Source organism: Bicyclus anynana, chromosome Z, assembly GCF_947172395.1.
Source record: "Bicyclus anynana chromosome Z, ilBicAnyn1.1, whole genome shotgun sequence".
Lineage (NCBI taxonomy): Eukaryota > Metazoa > Arthropoda > Insecta > Lepidoptera > Nymphalidae > Bicyclus > Bicyclus anynana.
Window position 1 is genome coordinate 688,747 of NC_069110.1, and position 11,485 is coordinate 700,231.

At 39.8% G+C, this 11,485-nt stretch overlaps 1 protein-coding gene across 2 annotated transcripts in view; it reads left to right on the forward strand.

Annotated features, from left to right (window-relative positions):
* Positions 1-11,485, forward strand: part of LOC112049258 (protein furry) — a 162,128-nt gene that overhangs the window by 144,230 nt on the left and 6,413 nt on the right. For both annotated transcript variants that reach the window (XM_052890668.1, XM_052890669.1), the window contains exons 54-56: positions 117-248; positions 8,081-8,211; positions 10,935-11,065. In XM_052890668.1, coding sequence (XP_052746628.1) covers positions 117-248; positions 8,081-8,211; positions 10,935-11,065 — 394 coding nt within the window. The remainder of the gene's footprint in view (positions 1-116; positions 249-8,080; positions 8,212-10,934; positions 11,066-11,485) is intronic.

The following is an 11,485-nucleotide window of genomic DNA, read 5'->3' on the forward strand; positions in this document are numbered from 1 at the left end:
AAAAATAAATAAACTTCATTTGGAACTCTATAGTTAAAAGTGCAAGGTTATAAACACGGAGGAAGTTGGTAGAGTCTCGTAGTCGATACCTAACTGATCAGTTGCATGTCTTGCAGACGTTGGAGCTATCTCGCAGTGCGGAAGAGACAGGACGCTGTCTGTACAAGCTGATCTTCCAACTTCTGTTGCTACTGGAAACGAACAACAAAATGGTAGTGGCCGTCTACCACGCTGCCCTAGACAATCGGGTAAGTGACCCTACTTGTTATTTGTCGTATCTTTCGTTTAATTATTTTATTTTATTCTTCACAAATCTCTTGTTTATAGTTTTTCCCTTTAATTAGTCGTGTCTGTCTGTGTTAGGATTGTCTTTCAGTCTGTGTTTGGATTGCGAACGACAAGTCCAACGACGGAGATCATATCATTACTATTATTTTAGTAGTTTACTCATAAAATTTCGAGTGGAGAGCCAAGCGATTTAGCGCGGAATTCGTATCCATTAACGATCACTTTCAGTTCACTCCTAAGTTAACGATTCACCGCCTAAGAAATTTTACTTCAAAAAACCTTCTTTAAGTACATGGCAACAACAAATCTATAAAAACCGGGAGTATAAAGGAGATACGGAGCCCAAGCTGGCCCTGAGTCACTGTTGCCATGCACAAAATATTTCTCATTATAACATCTAAGTGCCTGGCAACAAATCGATGTATACAGGGCGGGGCGTAAGTTGAAGCTACAGTTGCCATGTGATCGCCGCTTCGAAATTTCATTATATGAAATGTTTTCGTACCTGGCAACACACTGATGTAAACAAGTTTAATGGCCCGAACTGTTGAAGGAAACTGTCGAGGAGGGGTGTGAGTTGACCTTGACGCTACAGATGCCACGTGATCGCCGCCTAAGCGCTTTCAAAATATCTCCCTAACCTGGCAACATAAACAGGGACGCTGGCTGGCTGGCTGTTACCGGGGAAAACGTAGAGGAGGGGCGTGAGTCGGCGTGGAAAATAGGGTTGCTTATTTATTTGATCCGTTTTTGTTACTATAGACCTTTACATTTTTAACTAGACTCCAAACTAAAAAATCATAGATTAGGGAAATAAATGTTACAATGGTTTTTTTTTTTATTTTTGAGAAAGAAAAAGTAGTTGTGGATGTTTGACTCGCAAGCAAAAGCTATATAGAGGTTGAAAGTTGATATTAGACATTCTTAAAATTTATGAACTACGAGTACGTATCGTAGCCGTATATAGAGGTAAATTTTGTGAGGTTGTAGGTGGCAAGACCTGGATCTACTAAACCGATTTTAATAAAAATTATTTTACCAACAAAGGCCACAACTTTTGTAATATATTGTTGTATTTTCACGGGAACAGAAAATATTTAGTTGAAACTGCGGGGCATCGGCTAGTCGTAAATCTATCTATCAATTTAAATTCAAAAGTCAAATTCAAAATTCAAATTCAAATTCAAAATTCGAATTCATAATTTAATTTAATGGTGGTAATTAAAGTCGAAACGAAACGAAGTACGAGGATTCCAAATCCGAGAAGGGCCCATAGCAAACTCAAATATATTAAAAACTAGCAGTCACTCCTGGTTTCACCCGCTGGATCCCTGTTCCCGGGGATAAAAACGTGGCTTTATTTTCGTAAAATAGTATTCAAAATCGGTTCATCATCATCATCATCAGTCCATATTCGGCTCACTGTTAAGCTCGAGTCTCCTCTCAGAATGAGAGGGGTTAGACCAATAGTCCACCACGCTGGCCCAATGCGGACAGGCAGACTTTACACACGCAGAGAATTGAGAAAATTTTCTGGTATGCCGGTTTCCTCGCGATGTTTTCTTTCACCGTTTGAAACACGTGATATGTAATTTCTGACCGCCCCGGACCGGGTTCGAACCCACACCCTCCGTAATCGGAGGCAGAGGTCATATCCACTGGGCTTCAAAAAAAAAAAATTGGTTCAGTCAATCCAAAGATTAGCCCGCACCTTTATAATGACACAATAAATATTAACACAGTGTCTGGCACCCCTGCTGACGGGGGGTTGGCACCCGTGCTGACGGGGGGTCGGGGTCAAGGCCGCCACTCTATTGTTCGTTTGTTGACTTTTTTTATGTGTTCCTGTATATATTCCAGATATTGATGTGCACTTTATTTCTCGGACATTAAAGTGAAACTAAATCTATTACTTAAACGAGATTTGATATGTAAAATTATATTCAAATTATTTTAGATAAATGTGGAGTCCAAATAAAAAAAAAATATGATAATTATCAGCCTATTTTAACGGACCACTATAAGGCCAGACCTCCTTTTAAGAGAGGGAATATGGGGCTTTGACCCACCATGCTGCTCCAATGTATTATTTTTTGATTCTTTAACTATCAGTGTCAGATGTTAACGATAGTGACAGGGCCGATATCACAAAATGCTTCTTAACTCCAGGTTGAAACACGATACCAGGACCTCGTAACACATTCGCCACATATTCGTAGTCTCACCACTGGAATAGAGAGAGTACAAAATGAAAATCTGATGATTATAACTAGGCCTATAATACAAATACACAAATACAAATAATACAAATTAATAAAATTCAGAATCAAACACTCTAGTGTATAAGTACTCAACGATACTGGTCCCGCGAGGTCAAAAGTTCAAGGTCGTCGGGATGTGTATAGAATATTCTAGAGCAAATGTCGTAGGGTAAATGCAACTATCTCGACCAACTCCTTCGTGAATGACGGATTTGAACAATCGCTGCACTAGTTTAAGTGTCGGTTTTCCATCTGCGTTCAGGTGTAAATCTGCTGCAATTCACAGTCGTCTCTTGGTGCCTTGTTGTTCTTTAGTTGCTTGAGAGTCATTCTGATCTCGTATAGGCTGACTTCCGGGGTATCTTCGGTATACTCTTACTGTCGGGTCAATTTGGCTTCTTTGGTCAAATTCAACCAACAGGCCTATGGGCAAATCAAATCAAATCGTTTATTTGCTAGATTGTGATACATGTTTTGATCTTAAAATAATTGAGTTACCTAGAAATTCAACTAATTACAGTATGCAAAACATTTTACAATTAAAAATTAATTTTATAAATTTATCCTAATAACATATTTTAAAATTTTTGACGAGAAAATTTACAATAAAAATTTCAACCTAAATTTAACATTTATATTACAATATTTATTGTCATTGTACTAGCAAACGATAAATTAAATTTTACTATTTACAGAACAACAAAACAAAATGTCATAATGTCATTATTTCATGAAATTGATAAATTCATTTATTTTATACAAACACTGTTCGAGTAACCATTTATTTAATTAAATCTTAAAAGTTCGGAGAGGCATTGCTTGCAACTTACTGGGTAGCTTATTAAAGACCGTTATTGCCATATAGTAAGTATTATTTTTTAATAAAGTTAAGGTACATTTTGGCTGATATATTTTATGAGGGTATCTTTGGATACTTCCGTCCTTACGCTTAAATTAGCTAGGATATTTCTAAACAATAATACAAATCTCTCTTATGTACATTACACATACTAAGCAGCGATAATATATTCGACTGCTTAAATAGTGATCTGCAACTTACAAGAGGTCCCCATCAAAAATAGCTCAAATGCACTTTTTTTTGTGTCCTAAAAACTCAAATATACGCTCATATATAGGCATATAGGCGGGTGTATAACTGTCCGTAAAACTTCTCGACCTCACTCCAGACCTTGGGCTTTAAAGAAATGAGATTGCCCTGATCGATCTCCAAACGGTCTCAGCTGGCTTCTGTCAGATCTCTCGCGAACACTTTCGAGCCTCGATTATCCTCGATCGTATCCTTCATGAGATCGGTATTGACGCGCCGCAACTTATATTTATTTAGTTTTTATATTATGTCTGCAACTTAGATATCTGTCTATTTATTCTTCGGTAACTAAACGCGTCCCTATAAGTCTGACATCTTATTTATTATTGTTCATCCATAAGCTTGGGGTGCGATTACGGTCAGAATATCTTTAAAACACAATTTTAATATCTAAAAGTATACAAACCTTGCCTTGCATGCACCTCCAACTTTTCAGTTGTGTGCATTTTAAGAAATTTAATATTATATCGTGTCTCTAACTGAAGGAAAAGATCGTGAGGAAATCTGCATACCTACCAGAGAATTTTCTTAATTGTCTGCGTGTGTGAAGTCTTCCAATCTGAATTGGGCCAGCGTGGTGAACTATTAGCCTAACCCCTGTCAATCGTAGAGGAGACTCGAGCTCAGCAGTGAGCCGAATATGGGTTGATAATGAACGAACGATACAAATGTAGTGGATGCTCGAACACAGATAAGTTTACCCTGGTTTCCGAATGGCGCAGTTAGCAAGCGATGTTATTGATTGCAAACTCACCTCCTCGCCTCGCCGAGGGGGCACCACCCGAGGCACCTCCACCGGGGGCGCCCCCACAGCGCCGAGCCTTTTCATGGAACGGATCAAATTCAAGGTCACTGCTGCCCACGCTGTTTCTCGTGTACTGCGCTCAACGGTTTTGATCTTTGCATTTCTGTTAGTGACTGTTCGTCATCGAAATTTTAATTTTCTTATATTATATATTATACATGTAATTAAAAGTGACCAAAATCCCACTGCCTACCTTTTCAGTAGATTCTCTTCAGTAGTACTATTCAATGGCCGACTCGACCAATGTTCAACGGACGGATATCGAACTTAAGACCACCCTTGTTTGGGTTCGGAACTGTACCGAACTGTGGAATACTCGGTCATGGTAATTTTTTTATAATTTATTCTTCTTTATCTGACCAAATTCAAATATCCAAATTCTAACTTTGGAAAACGGCGAATACTTAATACTTGAAAATTAACGACTGCTATTTTGCTAACGTTAAGTGACGATGATATACAATAGCAGCCATAAAAAAAATCGGCGACTTCGTCTTAGTACGAGTGTAGACAGAGAATCTTAAGAACGTTACGAGTGTCAGCAGAAAATTTTAAAAATACCTAAGAAAAAAATCATCTCGTTTGTCATATTTGTTTCTCATGTTTCTGTTACTTTAGTCCTTTACCTATATTTATAAAAGCGAAAGGTCTATATCTTAACGAAATATCGAAAACCACTTAAAATTGAAATAAAAACATGAAATTTGGCAGGGAGGTAGCTTATAGTTAGTAGACGTCCGCTAACAACGGATTTTACGACAGGGCCGGATTAAGGCGGTCTAAGGACAGACAAAGTCACGGACTCTGCTCAAATTTTCCATACATATGAAAATTCACAGAACAAACGAGAGAACTCGGTAACAGTTTGGATGCTCCAAACCGTCATTTTTTAATTAGGATCCACACGTAATGTACAAATTGTCGCACTTGCGGTCCCATGTTCGTGCCAATTTGAACTGTTAAGCTACGTCCAAGTCGCGTACGTTCAGTTCGCGTCCGCAGTGGCAAGCAAATGTTGTGTACGAACTTATAGCAACGTGTTCACATCGACGCTTCCTCTCACCCGGTCGCTACCGTGCCCGCGAGCTGTATGCATTTGTTTGGCCGTAAGTTTAGTCTTGCGTATCCACATATACGTTTCGTAGTGAGAAACTGAATAGCGTGTGCTGAGTCTCGCGTTGCTAACTCTACGTGTGTAGGGTACTATTGATTCCCCGTGTAATCATCAAAATCATTTGCATATGAAATAAATCAGTGAATATGATTATGATTTCAAACTACTGGCGAACTATACAAGACCTACATAACTGTGTAATACCTGCCGTTTCCATAGCAACTAATCCGTCAATTAAAATCAGAACGTGGGGCTCTATATCGATCGCCCTCCCTGCACCGTGCACATGCGCGGTGGACATCATCCTACACGTGCATCCTACGCGTTGACCCTGGCTCCCCCGGTCCCATCCCTTTCTCCCTCGACCCCCTGTCCACCTGTAATAAGCCTGGGAGGCACCCGTCTATGATTTCAATTCTCGAACATTCTGTAAATAGAAATTGAATTCATGCAAAGAAAACATCAAATCAGCTAGCATTACTGCCCACAGAGAAGATGATATCTCTGTCGGGAATGTAATGATGCCTGATAGCGAGCATCGTAAATATCAGACAAATTGAAAACTTATTTGCTACTGAATTATCGGAATTATACTTTCAATGCGAGGTCGAGAACTGTACGAGTAATTGAGTTATATCTGAGCAAATCACAGCAATCCGACGCCACAACCACGAGTATAATGTACAGGGTGTCCTGTAAATAGTAAGACATACTCTGCAGGCTGATAACTGACATCAAGGCCTACTTAAATAACACACTATATGTTAGCCGAAATTTTACGCTTAATAGGTTAAATTGATTTTTCTACAGAATACAAAAATGTAATAAACATTACCTTCAGTGCAATTTCCTTATTATACCTAGTAAGTTTTTTCTTCAATGTGATCTTTAAAAGTCCATACAAAAAATCGTTAAACATATTAAAGTAATTAATCCCGTTGTTAAGTTTATTAGCTGAAGCAAATATTCAAAAATAATTACCAAGTATAAACACGCAAGTAGTGAAACAGCACATAGTAAGACTACATTACGTAGTAGTAGTAGTAATTACGCACGTAGGGTAAAAACGTTGGTGTTTATGTATTTTTTAGATAAATCAATATAACTTAATAACCGTAAAATTTAGGCTAACATATATTGCATTATCAAGGCGAAATATATTAAACACCTTGACGTACAAAGATGAAGTTTCGCAAAGAGGTAGTTTATAGTTAGTAGACGTCCGCCGAGAAGGGATTTCGCGACAAGGAATCGAAAGAAGGTTTAAGCAAACAAATTTGTCTAAAAATATATTTTTTTTAAGATATAATATTTAAAAAATGTGTATGTGTGTTCGTGTGTGCAAAATGTTTGCTTTTCTTCTACAAACCTTAATTAGTGCTAGTTCAAGCCCAGAGTCTATTTTATTTGGGTTGCACAAATTAACACTAGAAAAATTATCCAAAAAACTTGTTGACGAATTAATCAGTTTTATATTTTATCAATGCTCTTGAAATATTTTTTCTGGTTTATCGTGAATATAGGTAACCTATAAACCTGGTTTTCCGGTAACCTAATAAAATAACATGCCCCGCTGGGAATACACTTGACCCCGTGACCCAAATTTGCATACCTGTTGAGCGCTCCCGCAATCGAACATATCGATTCCTGCAGATCGATGTCAGTCGGTCGCCCTTTGTGCAGCCAACGTAGATATGTGGCTCGCTTGCAACGGACTTCTGTTCTGCATTTAGTATGTTCGTTAAGACCTTGTAAACTGTATCAGCAAATAAAGGGTTTGATATTCGTAGTTTAGTGAACTTATTTATCATGGTTTTTTTACAGTAATGAATAGAAGGTTCAAAAGAACAGTTGACAAGTAACAAATACTCCTATTAATATTATCATAATCAAATTTGTAATGGCCCTCTGCAGACTTATTAAGGAATATGAGCCTCAATAGCTCAACGGTAAGAGCGGTCGGATTCATCACCGAGGGGTGGTGGATCGATCCCCGCCCCGTTGGTCTATTGTCGTACCCACTCCCAGCACCGTCTTTCCCGACCGGAGAGGAATGGGAATATTTGTCATATTATTAAAATATTCTTAAATAAAAATGTGGCATAGGCCCTCTGCTTAGACCATTAGAGTAACGATCACTTAAGATCGGAGGTGTAAATCAACCAACTTCGCAAACCGGATTGTTGTATTTAATTTAGATGAGAAACAACTTATAGAACGCGCTAGGAATACACCCTGCTGTGCAACCATCCCAAGTCAACCGAAACAGAGCGATGCTGCTTGACAGCGGAAATAAGTATGACATTGGTTTTCAAAAACTAGAGAAGTTCTGCGAAAAAGAGTTATTGTAATTATCAAATGAGTTATTCGCGGGCTTTATATCCCTGACCAAGTTCAGAATGCGGTGTAAATCGTGTGTACTGGAAACAATAAACGTAGTATATATGCTGTATACGTCCTTACTTTCATGGATGAGCTGAGTGTGTTTTCACTTCGTTTTCCAGGGTGTGGAGATGAGTGGCGCGGTGACGCCGGTGCGGGCGGCGCTGGTGGCCCACCTCAGCGACTCGTGGGCCGAACACTCGCCCGCGCCGCACGACGACGCGCGCCTGTTGCATCTCATGCAGCGACAGAGGTACAGCTTGCAGCATGCAGCATGCTCAGCAACCACAGCCAGTAGAATGGCTCACTGGTAGGCCAGGCTTAGGAAAGGGGGTTCGGTGCCCTAAAGTGGAAAAAGGTCTGGCCTTAATCCTTCTTTTCTAATTCCGGCCTTGGAGTGATCAAATTCCGGGAAGGCCGGAATTGGGAAATCTTGGGAAAAGACAGGAAAAGGACATTTCATTGCTCCACCCAGGTGTAAAACCATGCTGCCCTCATACAGCGACACATATACAAACTTGCATCATGCTCGTCACTCTTGCATCAGCATCACCGGCTAGTTCTGCTTCTACTACTTGTGGTTTGGCAGACTTCACACACGCAGAGAATTAAGACAATTCTCAAGTATACAGGTTTCCTCACAATGTTTTTCCTTCGCCGTTTGAGACACGTGATATTTAATTTCTTAAAATGCACACCACTGAAAAGTTGGAGGTGCATGCCCCGGACCAGAGTCGAACCAACATTCTCCGGAATCGGAGGAGAGGGTTGTATCCACTGGGCTATCACGGTTCTTTACTACGTACATAGATGTAAGAAAATCAAATCTTAGAATCTTAATTTGACCCACTTCCCGGTCTTCGATTAGGATCTCTGAGTTCTGATGACAATACATGACTAGCTAAGAAACGTCATTACAAATTCAAGATGGTGGCCTCCTTAGTTACTTGTAACTATGTATGTATGTAAGAAAACCTTGAAATCTTAATTTGACCCACTTCCCGGTCTTCGATGAGGATGAAATTTTGCACACGCTCTAACTTCTGATGACAATACATGACTAGCTAAGATACGTCATTACAAATCCAATATGGCGGCCTTCCCAAGTTGGCGGACTGGAAATCCACCCTCATGATATAGATATCAAATGAAAGGCCTTCAGAAATATGAAAAAATAGTCATGTGACTGAATCCAATATTTGTAATTTTTAGTGCGTGCTATTTAGTTATTTTATGCCCCTATCCTAAGTATCCTATGTCCGTCTCCTGGTTCTAAGTAACATCTGCACCAATTTTCGGCCATCGGTTCAGCTGTTCTTGAGTTATGAATTGTGTAACTAACACGACTTTCTTTATATATGCCTATAAATTTAGCTCTATTAGGTTGCCTTTGATAAAGGTCATGATTTCGTAGATTTTGTATGAAAAATGTGTTTGGCCGCAATTTAACTAGGCAAGCATTTGCAATGTGTCACTGTGAACATTATCTATTATTTATTTCATAACACTTATGAATAACAGATGAGGGTATATATATATTTGTAATGCCGGATCTTAGACCATTCGTCGAGTTTTTCTACTTTACATTCTATCTTTCAGTATCAAAACAAGGTCAGTATGTTTTACGTACTATCACGCACACTTGTATAACTAAATTATATGAACTGGATCTTCATCACACATCGCTTATAGATGGTAATATTATAATGAATGCTTTTGAATGGGATGCACGAGTAAAAAATAAATAAGACTTTCGCTTCATAGACTTTACACTGTGTGTGTGTGTGCGTGCGTGCGAGCGTGCGTTCCAGCGTTCTTGCGTACGTGCGTGCAAGTGTGCATTGGGACATGCGTGTGTATTTTATTACTAGCTTTTGACTTCGCGTATAGGTTTACTTTCGTTGACAACGGCGTTGATTAACTCAAAATGAAAGCCTTATATACATATATATGTCATTTAACGGTTTGCTAGTCTAACCTTTAGCATTTCTTCTATAAAATAAGGCAAAATGTCAGAGGTCCTGATGCCCACCCACGTTTCAGTGCTCAGTATCTGTGCGCAGTATTGATTTTATCGGCACTTCCTAGAAATCGCGACGCACACAGACATACCGTGTGAACGCGGTTGCCCGTAGGAACGGCCGAAGTCCAACCAATCGCAGCACCGTATATGTGCCGAGCTCCTCCCACTGGGCATTGGCGGTCCCCCTTTTGGTTGACGTCAATGTGGTGGCAGCTATTTTTAAAAGCCCAGTTCCAGCAAACTGATATTCAGTCAGGTTAACAGCAGATTACACGTACATATAATAACGTATGTAATAACATTCTGCTGATTGAATCTTCTGGATATAAATTAATTTCTAGGTGGACGAAAATATTTCATTTCAATATCTATTCTGTCCACTCTGATGAAGTTTCAGTCCCTTTTCTAGCCAGGTTGCCTATTCACTATTTTGGTCCTTATTATCAATCTATTAAAATGAACACTAAATCAGTGATGAATGTGCAAATGGCTCCTCTCCTCTTATGCCCATAAGAGGAGAGAAAGGCCAAAGAAGTGATAGCTGGAGTGTGTGCAAGAGGACATGTGTATAAAGGGAGTGGAGGATGAGTTGACGAGTAATAGAGATGAATGGAAAAGATTGACATATTTATCTGACCCCGCTTATGTGGGATAAGGAAAAGGAGATGAGATAAGATTAATGGTCCACTTTAGTGCATGACCTGAAAACCTTTAAGCCACGCTCCTCGGCTTTGACACAATGCCAACTCAACCATCACTATCCGTTGTTAATGTTAATGACGGAGATGGTTAAACGTGCTCTCCGAGGCACGGAGATGTAGGGACCACAAACTTTCCACCTCTGTGCCGTAAAATTTTACCAAATTTTTTTTGAAGAAAGAAATGGCACAGCACTCGCACCCAATATCCTATATCACCCAGGGTAACCTCTGGACATTTTTTATTTTCCGCAGGTGGGGAGCTGCTCTCGCATTGGTGCGCGACCGCAACGCTGAACGTATTTTGGAGCGCGGCGAGCTGCCCGAGGATGACGTCACTAGCTTACTCCACGTCTACTGCAAGGGACTCGCGCAGGCGCAGCCCGGTAAGTTGGCGGTCACCTATCGCGCAGTGTATCACAAAAATGACGACGATGACACGAAATTACGACGGAGGTTAGGCTTGCTGTGTCAACGGAAACCATTTATCATTATTTTATTTCAAAAGAGGGGACTTTAAAGCGTTTGCTTGAGTTGCACGTAGTTCCAATGCGGGTTGGTGTGTTTATGGTGAAAATGTTCGACTCTGTAGCGATCACTATCAAATGCTGATGATGATGACAAGGACTAATGGGTCTCTGAGACACAAAGGTGTGACGTCATCGACTTCGTAGTTCCGTGCGGCTACTGAGAATTCCTTGGGCGAAAGGACTTTAACCCTTATATCAAGACCTAGTGATACCCGAGACCTCATAATGGTTACCCTAAAAAACCACTATCGTACTACTTGATAACCGTTGTGTGAT